Raw genomic sequence first — 19,033 nt, 5'->3', positions numbered from 1 at the left:
TGTCGCAGGCCTCTTCCAGTGGGTCCAGACCCGTAAGGATGTCAGGGCGGGAGGGAGAGATGCACTCACCTTCCGTCATCCACGTCAGCCCCGCCGGCCAGCTGGGCCCCTGCAGTCTTGTTGACCTCCATCGTGCCCACGCTGCCCAGGCTCGAGGGCTCTTTTCTCCGCAGGAAGTCATTGACTTTGGCCCCCATGGCTTTGCCCAGGTTCTTGAGGTGCTGGCTGCTGCCCACCCAGAGTCCAGGCCCTCCGGGCTCCACAGACCCCAGGGCGGCAGAGCTGGGGGCCGCAGGCCTGGACACGTGGGGGAAGGAGCGGCTTGGCTGGAGCTTTGGAGTGAGGGCCGTGTTCAAGTTCTCAAACATGCTGTGGTCGACTACAAAGAGGGAAAGACAGAAAGCCGGTGAGGGGAGGGGAGGGGGGCCCTCGACCCCATCACTTTTGATCTTCTCCTTATACCACACCCACAACTTGTAACTTCATGAGGCTTTGGAAATAGTCAAGAGGGAGGCAGCAAAGACACTCTTGAACCTTCCGATCCAGTTGTTCTGATGGGATGTGGGACCAGAAATTCTAGTTTTGCCTCACCCGGGTTAATCAGTGATGAACTCTAGCCACAAAAAAGCTAACTTACCCCTTTAAACATGCCTCCTTGACTCATGGCTTAACCCCTTACCTTGGGGTCACCAGGCCCTTTGAAGTAAAGACAAACAAGGATGAAGCAATGAGATGTGACATTTTTACACTGCCGTGAGCACATGTGGATCTCTCTGACTCAGGCGCTGGGGTAGAAGCTGGTGGAGGGATGGCAAGTATGAGGCTTGGAGTTGGAAGCCCCCTGCTAAAAAGCCACATGTGTAGCACGTTTTCTCCATGAAAAATGCTCACTTCTCTTGGGGGTGGAACTTGGGAGAATGGGACAGCTGCATGCAGAGAGATGCTAAGTGGTGCTCCAGAACCAGTTCACGCCAAGTGGACAGAGCACTTGGTGCCAAGGAAGCAGGAGGAAGCTGACAAACGCCAGCTCACTTAATCCTCACAAGCTAGTACGGTGGGGCATGCTAAGATTTCTCTTTACAGAGGAAGAAGACGGGGCTCAGAGTAATGAACTGCTGGGCCCGAGGTCATAGCCCAATTACTGGCACAGTGGGAACTGAACCCAGGTTCTCTCACCTAAAGCTCAGGGCTCTTGCCACTACTTCTCCTGCCTGGCAATGGAATAAATGCCTAAATATGCCTCGTGCACAGTCTGCCTCTCGGGGATCTCTGTTCGGCTGGAAAGATTAACTCAAAGGGCTGGGAGGAGACCCCCTGGGCTGTAAACACTTGCAGGGCAGAAGCCACGTCTCACTCATCTTTGTGTCTTTAACAGCTAGCCTGGGTGTGGCACACAGTAGGTGCTCAGTAAATATCCTGAAATGCCAAACCCATTTGCAGATAGAGAATCGTGGAGACCGAGACCACAGTAGCTCCGAGGTCTGTAGTTGGAATGGCTAGAGCTCAGGGCTCTAAGCCACGCTGTCCACACACCTGCAGAGGTAGCCTCTCCCCACCAGGAAATCCAGCTCAGGCCTCAGCGCAGCCAGACCCACCCTGGGGCCTTGGAAGCAGGCTTGAGGTTGCTGTCCTTACCAGCTACTCCAGATATTTTGTCGGTCTCAGAGGAGGAGAGTGATTTGGGCATAGGCTCTGCTCCTTGTCAATATCTCTGCGAAGTGCCTACTCCTGCCGAGCCCTCCTAAGAGTAACTGAGGTTAGGGTATACGTTTTCTTCCGTTGAACTTTTGCATAAAGCAATTCTCTGCCCTGCACTGCTGAGTCCTGGGCACTGGGGAGCATTTCTCTTTATTGTGGTTTTACGCAGAGATATCCCTTCTGAGCCAACTACTTCAATAAGCCACATGCTAAGGGTCTTCGGGCAGCAGGAGGAAGCTGTGGGAGGAGTGGAGATCTCCCCCTGTGATGCACCCCACAGTCTTCACCTCTGTAACTGCCCCTAACCCACGTGCAAGAAAAGCACCACTGCAGGGGACATGCTGGGAACCCGATTAGAGCACCCCTGGGACACGGGACACAGAGCTGACTGGTTCAGGCTGGCTGGGTTCCAGATGTAGACCCACCACACTAGGAGGAGATCCCGGCCCATCCCACGACAGGGGTATCAACTCTTGAGTCTTCTCCTGAGAGTATAAATCTTGCCATGTCATCCACTTTTGCATAATTTACCTATCATGTCCCATATCCTTCTAATTTTTCTTTAATCGTGAACTCTGCAAACTAGCAGAGAAGCCTTTGGAAACTAAAGCATTTAATGATTTCCCCCCAAACCAGAAAGTATTGGGGCCACCATGAAACTAGAGCAAATGTTCAAGAGATATATGCCAGGGAAGAGGGCCAATCCCCACCACTTTCGGGCTCACATAGTTCTGTGGCTGTTTCCTTACTGGTTTAATGAGAGTCTTCAGAGCAGACACATTCACTTCTAAAAGTGTAAGTACCAAAAACACCTGGCAAAGTGACTTGTAAATTGTGAGCGCCTTTGATTATAATTATTGAAGAAACACATTCTAAGAAACATAAATAACTTTTGGGTTAAACACCGTTTTAGATTTCCTGTACTTCTTGTTTCTCTACCCTTCAGGATGTATACACTGAATTCTTAAGTAATTTAAAGATAGCTCATCATATACTCTCTTCGTAATTCTCTTAAGACTTCTGGTAAATACATCTTGTCTTTAATAATAAAATAAGTCCCTTGATGGGAAGAAGCATCTTAAGTGACATTTTTTGTCTATAATGCTCAGCATAGGGCCTTGCACGACAGTAGGCATTTAATAAATTCATTGCATTGACTTTTGATATGAATACTTAAAACTGACTGCATTATGGGTTAACATCGTAGAGAAGCTGTTCCCCAAGCCTTCTTCCATTTACAAAAGACACTCAAAACCCCCTCCTCCGGGAGCGGTCCACGGGGGCTCTTGAGGTCAGGCCGGGAAAAACTGCCCCTCTCTCCAAAGCAGGACTCTGGCTGGGGCTCCCTTCATCTTTACATCTGAGGGATGTGCAGCGAGCCCCTTTCCTGCTGGAGGCACTAATGACCCCACACTCTGTCAGGACGGGAGGCTTGGTGGTTCAGAAAATAATGGTGATGGCAGAAAGAAAGGTGACTGGATCCCAACCAGGTGGCCCTCCTAACAGCACCCCCCAGCATGCACATAGCCAAGCAGAGGGGAGCATCTGGGGCCAAAGTCATCCAAAAGACAGACAGTATCTTACCTGTCCGAGAAAGGGGCTCGGAGAGCAGGCGGGAAACAAACGAGAGAGAGACACATTTTATGTAGTGACCGACCACTATGGGAGTATCACCTCCCGTCTGGGTCACCAGCAACAGCCCACCAAGAGGATATAGCATGCAAGACAGGGGTCCTGCTATGAGGAGTGTAACAGACCTGGATGACCAGATTCCCATATGCTTTTTAATAAACCAAAACAGAGCCGTATTTTAAAAATTCTACAAACAGGTGCTGAGGCAGCCTCCTGTATTTCCCCCAATATTCTGAGGCCCCTTTACATTAAGAATATCTGAAGTTCCTAGCTGGCAGTGGGAGGAATGCGATGGGCCAAGGCAACATGAAATTCTAAGTCTTCTGGATCCTGTGTGCGTCACTCATTTTTTTGCCGTCTTGTTTCCAACGTGTGAATCCCTAGATTTTAGACCGGAAAGATGTTCATTCATCCACTCCAACCGTCTAAATTAACAAGATGGGAAAAGCCCGTGGCAGAGAGGTCTGCCTAATACCGCACAGGGAGGTGATGGCAGAGCAGGGGTTAGAACTCACGTAGACTGACTCCCAGACCCACGATCCTTCTCTACACCATGACGGCCAAGAGAAACTGCCAATACCCTCAAAGTTGCCAAGGTACGTGGCGTCAAGTTACATCCTAACACGTTCTAACGTTCCAAACCAGGCTATGAAGGAGGTCCATGAGATCTCATTCTCCGCACTGTCCTGCAAATGTTTAAGTACCGTGAATAAACACGGGCAGGAAGACAACTCTGGAATCTCACAGGCACATGCTAGCTCACACTTGCTTCACACACTGCCAGGGGAGCCCACTGCTGACTATGGGCTGGGCCAGACCTTTCCCACCCAGCACAAACACACCCACCTTTAGATCTAAAGCCCTGTATGCATCTAGTCATGATGATCTAGAATGGGGCACCTTCAAGCTCATCTTTCAACCCTCTAGCTAGCAGGCTGGCCAGGTTGTTACGTGACAGAAGGGAAGCAAAGAGAAGAGGCTACCTCGCCACTCTGAGTGCATAGCCTTACTACCAAATTGCTTATAATGAGCAAAACGGTGCTAAGCCATCCATTTATGGTTTAGTCATTTGCTAAAAACAGACAGCACCATTTAAAACAGTATTTGGTCCCTATTCTTAGGACGTACATATTGAAGTATTTAGGCACAAAGGGATATTATGTTTGTAATTTACCTTCAAATATCTCAGAAAAAAAAATGTATACACACGGAGAGGCAGAGAGGGACGGAGGGAATTGATAAGACAAATGGAGTAAAATGTTAACAATAGGAAAATCTAGATACAGGTTACGTGGATGTTCTCTGTTCAAATTTTATTTTTGCAGCTTTTTATAAGTTTGAAATTATTTCCAAAGAGAAATGTAAAAAAATATACCCCAAACCAAGAAAACAAACTAAGGCAAAACAACAAAAACATCTGGTGACAGAGGTTAGGCAGATGAAAAAAGCAAAGAGGTCATTAAGAGAGGACAGAGGATCCCAGAGCTGGGGGTGGTGACAGCAACGACATGGAAAAGGGACACTAAAGAACAGAGAGGGCGCACAGACAACATCGCTATCAGGTCTCTACTACATTCCTCCCTCTCTCTGGGTATCCCCAGTCAAGACAGGCCACGGAAGAATGACAAGTGAAAAACATCTTTAAAATGTTTTTAGCTTGCTTGCTACAGACCCCATCCATCTTTGAGAGGGATAACCTCGCTGGCGAGTAGAATCGTGTGGCCTTTCTGTGATGTCAGCTGAGCTCAGAATGTTTAGCGTCTGGACAACCCGACCAGCCCCCTGGAAGCAGGCGTGTGTGACCTCCATACACTTCAGTAGTCAGAATATGGAGAACTTCTCACTCCTCAGCATTTCTGGACCTCGAATCGCTTCCTCTGCTCTGAGCACTTTTCCTGATATCACGTCCTCACGTGCCACCAGCTTGCCAGGTAAACTCTCGTGCCACTAGGGCCACAACACTGTGGTTTTCTGAAGCTTGTAATTGAGTACTCTACCAGATCATGTTACAGGACCACGATTTAGTGAGAAAGTCAAATCACACGTGGGGAGAAAATAATTTTTCAAAATGTTGCCTACGTGGTAAGTGGTTCCCTGCTGTTTATTCATTTCTTGCAAGGGAAGGATGGGGGAAACATTTGTTATCAGGCTTTTCTCCCCCTCTGAATCTGCATGAACCCTCAAAGTGACAGTTTGTCTAAGTAAGGAGTATGTACTAGTTTCAGCCCTGTTTTGACAACCTGGAGAAGATCTAGACTTATCAATCCATCAGAAGGAACCTAAGGCAGGGGGCAACTGCTGAGCCTATCCTGGAATAAAGTTGAACGTGCTGAGGACTTGCTATTCAAAGCATGGTCCATGGACCTGCGACATCACCATCACCTGGGAGCTTGTCAGAAAAAGGCAGAATCTCAGGCCCTACCTCGGACCCGCTGAATCAGAATCTGCATTTTTCACAAGATCTCCAGGTGATCCCCATGCACATGAGAGTCTGAGAAGTGCTCTTCTGTGAAGTGGTTCTCCTAAGCATCCATTTGCCTATACACAGGACATTTGTATCCATCTGTTTCCCAAACTGAGCACAGCTACTGCTCTGCGATTTGAGGCAAGCCAGCTTCTTCATCCAAGTATTAGCAACCATCAGGCAGCCGGGGTCCACCTGAACACTCTCTGGCTGTGGGTGGGAGGCGTTTTAATCGGAGAAACGGGCTTCCCGTCCTCAAAGGGATCTTGTAACATAGCTCCGCGGTCCTCGACCAGACTCCCTCCTCTGGGCCCTCCAGGGACCCAAAGGCTGCAATGCAGAGTGAAAACACACACACACACACACACACACACTCTCTCTCTCTCTCTCTCTCTCTCTCTCCCCCCTCCCCCTCCCCCTCCCCCTCTCTCTCTCCCTCTCTCTCTCTCTCAGCTGCAGGAGGGTCAAGAGAGGGGAGGGCCAGGCAGAAAGCTGTCATCTGGTCCACATCTTATATTCTTCTTTGGAGAGGACCTTTCCAGGGTCTCAATGACACCAGCACCCCATCTGGAATTCCCCAGGAGGTCATCCAGAATAGCTCTGCCTATGTGGATGCCACAAAGGTCATTGTTTTGCTTCAGTTTTGCAGTGCCTTAAAGCACCAAGGTTGAACCTCTAGGTATGTCTCGGGGGGAGGGTTCCCAACAAGAGGACGCCCAACCTTGCTCAGCTCACCGGAGTGTTTCCTCTGTAACCCAGGCATTGCAAAGACCGTGTCTCCTACTGAGGCGTCCGGCCCAGCTCAGGCCCTGCTACCCCAGTACCAAAGCAGCGCTCTCCGGCATGGGGTGCATAACACAGTGCTCTCAGCAGGTGAGGCCTTCTCTGACTCAGGCTGGCACATGTGAGAAGCTGGGGGAACAGGGGCTGCTCCCCTAAGGGCAGGGTGCCTGTGTGTGGGATCGCTGCGTGCTGCCTTTCCCCACTGCAGTCTCCTGTCCGGTGCTTCCTTTAGCAGAGACCTGCAGGTCTGTAAAGTCCTCTGCTTCTCCTCTCCTGTCTCTCAGGCTGATGGAGAACAGCACTTTCTGCCTGACTGGGCTGCTGCAGGCAGACAGTGAGGCTGGAGAAACGGCCACAACCAGTGGTGGTAGAAAGAGGGGCTCTAGGAGGCCAGAGGTCTGGCTGCCTGCTGAGCCACCTGTGTCTATCCTCAGAGGAGGCAGAGGAAAGGTGTCTGCAGGGAGGGATGCACCTGACAAATGCCAAGGCTTAGTCATTGCAAGGGGAGTCTCTATACCTAGAGATCAAACTGCTTTTCTCTGGACAGCAGGAAGGAAGGCCTTAGCCTGCTCTCCCCACCCCATCCTCTGTCTGCTCTCAGAACTGCACTCAAGGAGGGGCAGAGGTAACTTGAGGTCCTGCCTGACTACCTGCTTTCTTGCCCTTCTGCTTCTCCACCCGGCCTCCAGCCACCCCAGGCCTCACTGCTCCCTGCCTGGCTCGAGGCTCAGACCCAGCCCTTTCCTTTGCAGGCTGCATCTTGGGGGACCCCCCAAACAGAGAGAAGCTGAGGAGGAACTGCACCATCTACCGGCCCTGGTTCTCCCCTTACAGCTACTTTGTATGCAAGGACAGAGAGAGCCACCTGGAGACCTACAGCTTCCCAGAGGTGCAGCGGGACGAGGGCAGGGGGGACAGCTGCCTCCCAGAGGACACGGCTGAGAGCATCTGCTCGTCCTCCTCCTCCCCAGAGAACACCTGCCCCCAAGAGGCCACCAAGAAATCCAGGCACGGCCTGGATTCCACAGACTACATCACATCCCAGGACATCCTAATGGCCTCCAAGTGGTACCCGGCCCAGCAGAACGGCTTCAAGTGTGCGGCCTGCTGCCGTATGTACCCGACGCTGCACTCCCTCAAGAGCCACATCAAGGGGGGCTACAAGGAGGGTTTCAGCTGCAAGGTGTACTACCGCAAGCTCAAAACCCTCTGGGGCAAGGAGCAGAAGGGCCGGCCGGGAGACAGGCTTTCCTCAGGCAGCTGCCAGGCCTTCAAGTAGGCCTGCTGGGTGGCGGCAGCTATCTTGTTAGCGGACAACGCTTTAGGTAAACAGGGGATGATGCCTATTTATGTCTCTACAGAGAGGCCAATAAACCAAAGTTAGTGACAGCCTTCTGTCAAGTCTGAGGTCACCCTGTACTACCTGTCCTTCTCAGTCCCTGGTCCCCATCCCACTCCCCTTCTGCTACCAGTTGCCTAGCAACACCAGGCCCATCTCCCTGCCTTTTTTTTTTTTTTTGAAAGACAATACCCAAAGTTTGAGACTATCTTCTAAAATGGTGGTTTTCAAAGTGAGGTGCTCAGACCAGCATCCCCAGGGAATTTGTTAGAAATGAAATTCTCAGACCTGCAGAATCAGAAACTCTGGGGGGTGGGCCCCTCAGTCTGTGTTCTAATTGCTCTCTAGGTGATTCTGATGAGGCTCAAGTATGAGAACCACTGTTCTAAGACCCTGGCCCTCCTGTTGGTCCTTCTGTGATTGGTCCTTGCCCCGCACCGTGGGAGAACTCCCACTGAGGGAGAAGGGTTGAACGCCCTTTTCTGTCGGTTCCACCAGCAGAATCTCTGCACAGTTTGAAAGCTTCTTAGGTGTTAGATCTTCTGAGGGGTGGAACAGGGAGGACAACATGCCCCACGCATAAGGCAGAAAAGAGGCAAATAGGGCTGGGGCCCATCCCACCACGTGTACCATGATCCTTCATTTGGAAGGGACATCTCTGGCTGAAGCAAAACAGATCACTTCTGGCCCAGGGGGGTATCTTTACATGGCTCTGTTGAGTCATGTCTAAAAAGCCCAGTAAACATGTGAAAACACTGCTTCCTAGTACCAAGAAATGTCCCAGCAGACAGCCCTGACCCTTATTCCATTTCTGAGCAAACCTCATATCCAACTCTGACCCAGAAAAATGGATGAGCATCAAGGGTGCAGCAAGGACATCGGTTTTGCCCATTATGTGGTTACAGAAAAAAGAGCTTATGTTTGATGATCTTATTTTTAGGCCTTATTTACCTGTCATTTCATCTCCCTAATGACTCAGTGGGCCCCTTCACTGCAAGGGGGCATTTCCTTTCTGGGACCCTGGCACCAACCCTCCCCTTGTGTCTGCTTCCCCACTGCTTGGCCAATGGGTTAGGGTGGAGGATCTCCCCTTACCCTTCCAGTGGTCACATACTTAAGTCTTCCGAAGCCCCACTTTATAGTTTGGCCGAGCTGCTTCTGCTTATCACTGTTCTGCTAAAATATCATTGGTGGGGGCTTCCCTGGTGGCGCAGTGGTTGAGGGTCCGCCTGCCGATGCAGGGGACGCGGGTTCGTGCCCCGGTCCGGGAAGATCCCACATGCCGCGGAGCGGCTGGGCCCGTGAGCCATGGCCGCTGAGCCTGCGCGTCCGGAGCCTGAGCTCCGCAACGGGAGAGGCCACAACAGTGAGAGGCCCGCGTACCGCAAAAAAAAAAAAAAAAAATATCATTGGTGGTTCTTTTGTGAGAAACAGGCTGGTTCACACCCCCATCACACACCAGTCCCTTGCTGTGAGAGCACTCCCAGTCCTGCACCCAGTTCCCCACTCTTTCCCTCACCCTCCACCCACTAAGTCAGAGTCCCAGAGTCTACTTGATTTGCAGGCTCCAGCTGGCCTGGGAGCCAGGACATGCAGGGTCCCACCCACTCACTGAGGGGCAGGGTGGTCTTCAGGCAGCCCTGACATTATTCCATTGCTTCCAGGGCCCGGTTCCCGGAGGGAGCAGATGACTGACTCTGGCGAGTCTTTAGTCCTCACTCTGACCTCCTGCTTTCCTAAATGGAAAGGCCACCGGAGCCCCCGGAGGCTTCTCCTTACAGACGCTGCTGTGCACGTGTGCCCCCTCGATAGGGCTCCTGAGGGAGTACAAGGAGGGGGACACGGAATGGACTTGAGGAGACCGGTCGCAGTCTCAGCATGGTCTGTGGCAGGACCAGGCGCGGAATCACTCCTCATCTGGTCTCTCTCCCTCTGCCCAGCCCTCACTCCCTCCTCTAGGGCATCCACATCATGGGCACAGAGCACAGCTTAAAAAAAAAAAAAAAAAAAAAAAAAAAGGAGAGAGAGAGAGAAATCCACCCAAAGGCCAGGGACTGAGCCCAAGGGCCACAGCACATGCTAATCACGGCCTGGCAGGTGCGAGAATTTAGCGTTTTCCCCCTAAGGACAGGTACTTTCCACCTTTCACATCTAACGTAGGGTCATGAGGACCCCATAGCTTTCTCAGTACAGAGCTCTGAATAGTTTCCGCACAGTAGAAAATGCACACAGAGCACAACTGCACCGAGCAGAACAAACACGGCCCCCCCCACCAGTTAATGAGGGGGTAAATGGTATTGTGTCCTGGGCCACTGCCAGGCATTCTGTTGGGTGCTTCTAAAAACCATCGCATCTGCTCTGCATTATAGCCTTATGTGGTGTGTTGTATTCCCATTTTACAGGTAAGAAAGTAAGGCTCAGTTCAGTTCACTCAGCCCGAAAAGGGCAGAGGATATGTGACCCTGGTTGATCTGACCCTCCAACTTTCCTTCAGGCCTGGCCTACCAAAGTATCAGGTTTAACGAAACCTCTGCCTTCAAAACGGCTCGCGTTCCAGTCAGGGGAGCCTGGTTTTCACGATGTGGGTTTTGCGAGAGCCTGCAGCTCCATATCTCTCTAACATCCCTCTCTGCCAGCATCCCTCCTGCCCTTTCATTTCTACTCCCTGCAGGAAAGCCCACATCTCAATGAGTCAGGACTCCTCTGCTGAGCTGTGTTTCAGCGACACCATAACCCTTCTAGGCAGGTGTGGGAAGAAGTCTGTTTGCCTCCAGTATGGACATCCCTGGAATGGGCCCATCCAGAAACCTACCAACTACATACTTCAGACATTTAGTCGGGGAGTCAGTGAAATTTTATAATCTTGATGATCTTAATTATATCTGAAAATATCTATGATGCACTTTTTCAAGCACTCAAAACTTGCTGCTGCCGCCAGTATAGTCCAGTGATGTCTGGAGTTTGAAAAGACCTGGGGTTTGGGAGAGTCCAAAATAAAAAACAAACAAACAAAAACGGGTATAGCCTAGGCATTACTGACATTTTGGGCCGGATAATTCTTTGTGCTGGGCCTGTTCTGTTCACTGTAGAATATTTAGCAACATCCCTGGCTTCCCACCACTATGTGTCAATAGCCTCCTTCCGAGTTGTGACAACCAAAAACGTCTCCAGACGTCACCGAACATCCATCCCTTGGGGGAGCGAAATCGCCCTTGGATAAGAACCGTTGGTACAGCCCGATCCTGCAAGGCTGGTCTGAATCAACTGCCCCTGAAGGCACCACCTTCCCCAGCTCCTTGAAGGCACACACGAGTTCTTTCTAAACACCACACACCCTTGGGAATGGTGCGTCACAGAGCTGATGCCACCGGGCTCGGGAAGTTGGGAGGCGGGTGAGGGAAGGAGCAGGTAGAATAGAAAAGGCAAGAAAAGACAATGGAAAAGCTTTTAGAAACAAGAAAGGTTTATTTAGCAAAAGCCACTAGACTAGTGACAACATCCAGGGAGTAAGTGCACTTAACATGAACAGAATCTTTTCCCAGAGAGTTGATCCAACAGAGTTAATGCCACACAGTTTTAGGAAGTAGAGCGTTCAGGGGGAGGGGGCAGAGTGGGAGGAAGCAGTCAGGCAAAGAGAAAATAAAAGGAACACAACCCCTATATGAGAGTTGAGAGAAGTGAGGCTATGAAGAGGCTTTATAGACAGCATTGGTATAAGCAGGAATATGATTTTCAGTCCCAATATACAGTCCATCCTGTGCAGAGAAGTTCTTTCCTGGCTCCGCAACTGTGGGAGCCTTGTGTACCCGAGAGTCTGCTGGCACCCAGGAAAGGCTGGGGCAGGTACAGTAAGGGAGGCGCCCCTGGTGTCCACTTGTCCTCCATACAGGGCAGAGTAGAAGGATGAAAAAGAGGGTGGCAGGAGTTGAGTTAGCAGAGCAAGAAGCAAGGAGAGAGGAGGACAGGGTGACATCGCTCGGAGATCAGGTCTGCAACATTCCCTTTCCTTCCCAGTGGCTGGTGACCCTTCAAGGCCCCTAGATCTGTCCTTTGTCTCCTTCACCTCCAACACACCTAGTGCGCGCTGGTGTGGGATGCCAACACACAAACCAGTGCTCCAGGGAGGGCCTGAACTGGGGAAAGAATGGGGCCGAGGTGGGTGGAAACCACTGCGGGGCACCCCGAGGGCAAGGGTCTTAAATGGGTCCCAAGTCAGCGGTACATAGAACTAGTCTCTCCAATTCTTCAACCGCTCCACCGTCTCCTTTCTTCCTTCCCTTGGCAAGGTTTTCAAGACCCTTTTAGAAACTATCCCCCCCACCCACTCTTCTCCCCATCCCAAAGAAGCCTTCTCCTACCACATTCCACACACCTAATCCACTGGCCTCTGGCTTTGTCCTCAGCCCCTGCTTGCAGGCAGTGGGCCTGAAGAAGCCAGACCTTCCACTCCCCTGAACACCCCAAATTCTAATGAGCTAAGAGGTCCCACACTCAAGGAAGCCCGGGTAGGATTTTGTAAGCTAGCTAGAGAGGCTCAGCCAAACCGGACTCCTAACCTCTCTCCTTTGATTTCATGGTTCCTCCTTCCCTTGTGTACCTGGACCTACTTCCAATGATTAATTAGAAAGTATAACAAAAACAGGACCACCTCTCTCCAACCAAATGCACATTAGAAAAAGAACGCAAATCTACTGTTGATTCAAACACCCTGGAGATTCCCGTTCTCTTCTCTCTGGTCACTTCTCACAAGCCTATGCACACGTATACACCTTCCCTCACACGTGTGTGTCAATGCCAGCACACGTGTACACACATGCACACACACACGCACCCGTCCCGTTCTGCGGACACCCTCGTGCACCAAGGAAGGCTAACACAAAGCTACATTTATTTCCTTAATTTGGACTTTCTGGTCTAGAAGAAATCCAACTGTAGCTCTAAGAAAAGACCTGCACTTTCATTTCTATATTTTATAAAGCCAAGTTAGGCTTGAAGAACTCAATTTTGCAGCCAACTGATCCCCAAATAATACTGCAGTCTAGGTCTGTGGTTTGCTGTCCAAGATAAAGACTTATTTCCCCAACACTTGGCACTAGCATGTCTCAGCTCTCTTCAGGCACCTTTAAATCTGTTAACAGCCACTTAGGGCCTCATTGGAACCAAGGACAAGTAAGCTAGCCTTCCCTGCCCCAATCAGCTCACTGTACCAGGTGGTAATCTCTAGGCCTAGATGGTAAAAGAGAATTGCACCTGGCACTTTTTACAGGTGTGCTCGAGGCATGCATCCACAGGGAGACAGGTCAAGGGCAAAGTGACTATCGTGTCTGACTTAAGTGGCAGTGATTCTGAAGAGTGGACTTGAGTGGTCTCAGCTACCAGTCTCTGTTTGCTTTTTTTTTTTTGATCACTACTGTGCAGTGGAAGGGACAGGTTGAGAGGTAAGGCTGGGGACTCCGGGTCTCTGAGGCTTTTATAGAGGCAAGAGTGCTACAAAGGCTTCAGCTGGCACAGCCCCTGAGGCAGGACACAGGGGAGAGAGGGCAGCTTTCCAGCCTCCATGTGGCTGAGCTGGACTTGCAGGCAGGCGGTGGGCAGGGCATCCACACTGAGGAGTCAGACCTAAGTGATCTGGGGCAGGCAAGAGGTTGTCCTCCCCACGGGCTTTCACTCCCAGTCTCCCTCAGGAGCAACACCTGAAGCCCACCTAGAGAAAGTGATTGGATCCAATTCATCTGAAAGCTTATCCCCGCAATGTGACACATCCCGATTCCACGTTCACACTGAAAGGACTGTCCTGTCTTTCGGCCTAGAGCGTTCGACCTCTACAATCTTTGCAAGGGCCTAGAGAAGGAATTCCTCCCACGAAGGTCGGGGAGAGTTAGGCAACTGGTAGCATCCTGATATCCAAACACAAAGTACCTGAGAAGGTACCGATGGCTTCCCTTCATAGTCGGGACCACAGAAGTAGGGGGGGCGGCGAGGGGGCATCACACGACAGAGCAGGGGAGCCTGATGATGCAGCGGGCAGGGAGCAGGTCCTTCAGCAGCCTGATGGTCCTCAAGAGGGACCCTCTCCCAAAGCTATGGGCTCTGAGAGGCCCCCTTGCCCAACCCCCACCCACCCAGTAGTCGCAAGCAGGAGGCAGGACCTGATTCACTTCTGGGAATCCAATGTCTTCCCCACTTGACCCTCCAAAGCAAAACCCTAATCCTTTTCTGAAACCGTAAACGCCTCGGGGCCCCTGGGTATCCTTCAGCAGTGCGCATTCGCCGGCAGCCCCTACCGGGGCAGCAGCCAGACTTGGCCCCTCCACACCTCGGCCACGGCCTCCGCCTGCTAGCACCACAGCACCTACACGGCGATCTCATCGTCCAGGCTGTCGCCCAGCTCCTGCCTCTGCAGGACGTTCCGCAGGCGGGGCAGCTCCTCCTGGGACCACGAGTCGCGTTCCTCGCTCTCGTCCGTGTTGGATTCGTACTCCGAGGCGATGCCTGACTCTCGGAACTTGATGAGCTCCAGGCTGCCCAGCAGCGGCTCACCCTGAGCAGGGGGCGGGGTGTCCTCGGGCGGGAGAAAGCGGAAGCACTCCAGCTTCACCAAGCAGTCGCGCCTACCTAAGGGGCTGCCCACCGGGTGGGCGAAGTCGGCCAAGCCCGCGCCCAGGGGCGGCGAGTGCAGGTCCTCTGGCTTCGGGGTCGTGGGGTCACAGAGCACGGGAAGAGCTCCAGAGCGGAAGGTGATCTCCAGCAAGCTATCCTGGGAGCCCACTGGAGGTGGGGGAGAAGAGGGGGAGGGGGCGACATTAGCAAGCTGCTTGGTCTGGAAGCCACCGTTGGCCCACCCAGGTCCCTGGCCAGTTGAGCGAACCCTCACAGGGGCTCTTCAGCCCTTCCTTCCACCCCACACGGCACAGACACGCCAGGCTGAAGGGGACGAGCTCAGGGGAGGTGGTAAGGGCAGGGCAACGATAAGCACATGATCAGCTGGTGAGGTCCGTGGACGCCTTGAATGGGGTGTGTGGTAGGAAGAAGGAACCAACTGAAGAACTACCTTAAAAGCATGTAGTAACACTTAATGCAACCTTGTAAACTGGCATTAATTAGAAATACAACAGGGCCTTGATAAACAAAAATAAAAATCCAGAGAGGCTTTCAGAGCGGTGAAGTACAGCGGTTCCCAACCCGTAACTTTGGGCCACTTTAAAAACACAGAGTTATCAGCCCTGCCCCAGATCTACCAATGCAGAACCTCTGTGGGTTGGATCTGGGAATATCCATTTTTTAAAAAGCTCACGGGATCGTTTGGGAGAACTACTGGTATAACAGGGAAAGCATTAGACCTGGGTCTGAATCTGGGCTCCACGCTTTGCTAGGCCTGAAACTGTGGGCTGGTTACTTAACCTCTCTGAGTCCGTTTCCTCATCTGTAAAATGGGCACAGCACCACCTACCACTATAGGGATTAAATGAGATTATGTATGCGATCAATGGATATTGGTCCACAGCCGGTGCACACTTAGAGCAGCAGACAACCCAGGGACAAGCTCAGGAGGAAGGGGTGGAGACACGCTGTCTTCTAGTACTTCTCAGTGCAGCCTGGGGGTGGCTGCGAGTAGAGGCAGGCATCTCAGGCTGGGAGCCAGGCAACCTCTGCCACTAATCAGCAGAGCTTGCTGGCCACAGTTTACTCCTCTGCCTTATCCATTAAACAGACGGACTGCTGCCAGCCTTTTCTATGCTGCCGAGTTGTCAAATAGTGCGGGGAGAGTAAACTACTAAACGGTTCGATGTCTCCTGCAGAGCTCACAGAGACCACGATTCACGATAGGTGCTCAGCGTGTTTCGACTGGAAAGGCCCCCTGAGAAAGAAACGGGCAGCCCTAGCTTACGTGTAAAGAGCCCGGGCCCCCATCGAGGAGAGGCTGGGTGAACATGCGGTCGTGACTCCCGGGGACTTTCAAGGTCAAGTCTGGGCACTGGGCTAGAAGGCAGCCAAGCCCCTCTCTGGCCCTGCCTTTTTATAACTCCATGAAATGTACGAATGGGACACACAGAGCTGCCTTTGTTTTCTGCTGGGATACCAGGTCAGGTCAGGGGTCCAATAAAGCACCCCCAGAAAGCTTTAGGGAAGAGAACATGTGGTTCCAGAGCTTCCCCACGGAGGTGAGGCTGGGCAGGGCCCCGGCTTACTGGCGTTCTGTCCCGACAGCTTCAGCTCCAGCTCCTGCACCTGCTTCACCAGCAGAGAGATGTGCTGAAGCATGTCCTTGTTCTGCAGCAGGAGCTGGTGCACGCGAGCCTGGGCCTCCAGCCGCGCCGCAGCCTCAGCAGCCAGCTGGTCCTTCAGCAAGTGAACCTGCAGGGGAGGAGCAGGCAGAGGAGACAGCGAGAAGACAGGACAGAGAGAAGGGAGGCACGTGAATGCAAATGCGAGTCACTGGTGGATGGCCAGGACCAGAGACACCTTCCACGTTCAATTCGAGACAAAGAAGCCCTGCCCCGGGCAAAATGGGCACCCGGGCTTGCAATTCAGAGGAGAAGCCAAAAGAAGCTGCTCGCTGGATCTCTCTCTGTCCTGAGTGAGGGCCACGATGTGTCACTCATGTACGACTCAGAGCCCCACACCACGAGCAAAAGGTAGGAAAGAGTTGGGCCCCAGACCCTGCCCCCTGCTCCATCCCTGTCGGAACTCCTTTGACAGCTAACGTATTACTGCTGTGTTGAGGCAGGTACGTTTTTCTTCTCTTTTAAAAAACGAAACCAAAAACTGATATACTGACCCACTAGCTAAGAACAGTGTCACAGTAAACCCCCTGCAATCATCCCTCTTCCCTTCCTCGCATCCAAATACCGTGAGAAATAGGAAGCCCTACACATGCCCTTTCTAAGTCAGTGAAATGGCTGTCATGGTCTGTGTTTCCACATCTGTGGGTGAGTGTCAGCTTCCTTCCCTGACCTTCCATTCCCTTTTTGTTTCTCAGGGCACCTGGAAGCATGCTTCATACCTGGCAAATGTCAAACGTTTGCTGACTGACTCATAACAGGGCCTCATCCAGCAACCCCGGCAGGGCTGAGGTAAACAGCTTTACAGAGACGCCCTCTATGAGAAGAGGGGGACCCTCATCAACTCTCGCCTTCTCATGGTAGAGCACCTGGCAATGGCATACCCCGAATGCTCAGGGCCCAGTAGGGTCTGCTCTTCGTGCACAATCTGGGTGTGGGGATACAATTCAGTGGGAGGAGAGGTGGGGTGATTCTGTCAGGACCCTGGTTTGAAGAAACTGAGTCACGAGATGATGACAATGTTTACACATATGTGATTTTTCTGCTAAGAAGTGGATAAAGGGTTCTCGAGGAGGGTTTCTGAAGGTCCCTGAATAAGCACAGCTGATGAATTTGGTGGCCTGGACCAAGGCATGTGGGAAAGAGCGTTTTCTTGAACCGAAAACATGGTATGGATAAAGACACAGAGTCAGGGTGAGCAGGGTGGGAGAGCCGCAACCAGGAGCGGAGGAGAGAGAAGGAAGGAACTGGAAAAGCCAATTCTCTGGCTCAGACAACAAATGCTGGATTGCTGAAGAGTAATCCTCTCCAAAGAGATTCACGTTCTATCAGGGAGTAAAAGACCATGTCCGCCCCACTGTCTGGCCAAGCCTGACCCAGGGTCCTGCCAGCCCTCCCAGCAGCCAGCACTCGGAGACCATACTCTTGGATGCAGCGGCTGCTTCTCCCGCTGCCCGGATTTAAGGACCTGATCCTGCAGTTGGCTCTGCCTCTAAGTGGGGCCACTAACGAGATTAGTTGCCACTTTCCATTAGTGGCTCCCAAGGTGAGGCCGATCTTTCCCTCGGTGGTTGGGTGGGGGGGGGGGGGGGGATGCCTAAGGAATCTAAAGTAAATCTGTTCTCCACCAGGTGCTGCTAAGGACAGAACTGATACTTTGGTCCAGAAATCAGCCTCATCTGTTGCCTCAGATAATCTAAAGAGAGATCTAGAGAAGGGTGAGAACAGAGAAAAAAGAGTGGCAATAATATTTCGATCTGGATATCAGATGGTGGATGGCTATTAAGCCTCTATCTTCCCCGGAAACTGAGGCATGGAGGTAGTTCACCGGAGAGTCCCTCAGATCCTGTTGCTTCTGAGAAACAGGACAGTTGCTGTGGGAAGCCCACCCCCCAGAAGGGCCCCCAGAGGAAAGGCCAACCTTAACCTTCTATCTGCAAGTAATGTAACTTATTCCAACTAAGAGTATCATTGAAAGGAATATACTGAGCAGACAGAATTGCTAATTATCCATTTTCTATTTTCTTTGGAACAAAACCGAGACATTAGGCATAAATGTGGAACAAAACTTTCAATGCATGTAAACAGAAAACGTGGAGAATCCTGCCTACCGCTAACTGGCATCTCTGGAGGGTTCCCTGCACACACTTGCTACAGACTCGGGTGCCTGAACCCCACATCTGAACATCCCAACGGAAGCTGGAACACTTGAGTCTGTTGGTTACTCCCTACGCAACTGCAGGTAATTCACTTCTACTTGGACCTCCCTTTCTCCATCTTTCAACTGAGAGGGTTGGCTAGAGGCTCGGACAGTCTGTGATCTCACATCCAGGTGTATGGAGTGGTCAGTGCCAGGGGCCATTCACTAAAGGCTCACTGAAGAACATCTCTAGATTTCCGCTGGGAAGTCAGAGAATTAGGACTGGGAACAAAAGAGGAATTCCCTCCTGCAGAAGCCAGGGGAAAACAAATTGGAAGTTTCTTTTGCAGGTAACCATTCTAGTGGTGGGGGTACAGTACATCAAATGCTTTCATCACAAATCCACTGGCACTCAGCACCATGAAAAATGCCGTGTTTGAGTCCTCCTCGTGCCAGACTAAATAAGAACTTTAGCTTTGCAAACGTCGTTATGACATTTCGGGCATTTTCAAACCCTGGGAATGAGAAAGTACACGCTGCTGCTGCTGCCTAAACCCCAGCGCTAACGAGCCCTTCTGCTCCTGCAGCCGCCAAAAGTGGCAGCAGGCATAAGGCTCCGACCTGTCGCTGCACCAGTCTGCACACCACAGGAGAACCCAGACCAGGCCAAGCTGGGACAAAACAGCCAAGACTTC

General features: G+C 51.7%; 2 protein-coding genes across 11 annotated transcripts in view; one reads left to right on the top strand and one right to left on the bottom strand.

The window, feature by feature from the left end:
* The window catches only part of LOC116758533 (carboxyl-terminal PDZ ligand of neuronal nitric oxide synthase protein), a 307,707-nt gene that overhangs the window by 4,307 nt on the left and 284,367 nt on the right, over positions 1-19,033 (bottom strand). For 6 of the 10 annotated variants that reach the window (XR_004351186.1, XM_032641446.1, XM_032641423.1 and 3 more), the window contains 3 exons: positions 16,106-16,271; positions 14,532-14,684; positions 70-379 (listed from right to left, as the gene is read on the bottom strand). Coding sequence is in view for 9 of the 10 variants with exons in the window: in XM_032641446.1 (XP_032497337.1) it covers positions 70-379; positions 14,532-14,684; positions 16,106-16,271 (629 nt within the window). In the remaining variant the exon portion in view is untranslated. Of the gene's footprint in view, positions 1-69; positions 380-3,282; positions 4,421-14,232; positions 14,685-16,105; positions 16,272-19,033 lie in introns of those variants that run through there. The other 4 variants (XM_032641463.1, XM_032641472.1, XM_032641499.1 and 1 more) reach the window with 3 other exon arrangements.
* SPATA46 (spermatogenesis associated 46) lies at positions 4,551-7,971 on the top strand. Its single transcript, XM_032641511.1, has 3 exons — positions 4,551-5,261; positions 6,554-6,667; positions 7,330-7,971. Exons 1-3 carry the CDS (start codon positions 5,063-5,065, stop codon positions 7,854-7,856), a joined length of 840 nt encoding a protein of 279 aa, XP_032497402.1. The 5' UTR covers positions 4,551-5,062; the 3' UTR covers positions 7,857-7,971.

Source organism: Phocoena sinus, chromosome 1 (assembly GCF_008692025.1).
Source record: "Phocoena sinus isolate mPhoSin1 chromosome 1, mPhoSin1.pri, whole genome shotgun sequence".
NCBI lineage: Eukaryota > Metazoa > Chordata > Mammalia > Artiodactyla > Phocoenidae > Phocoena > Phocoena sinus.
Note: the sequence above shows the minus strand (reverse complement) of the source record. Positions and strands in the feature narration are given on the sequence as shown.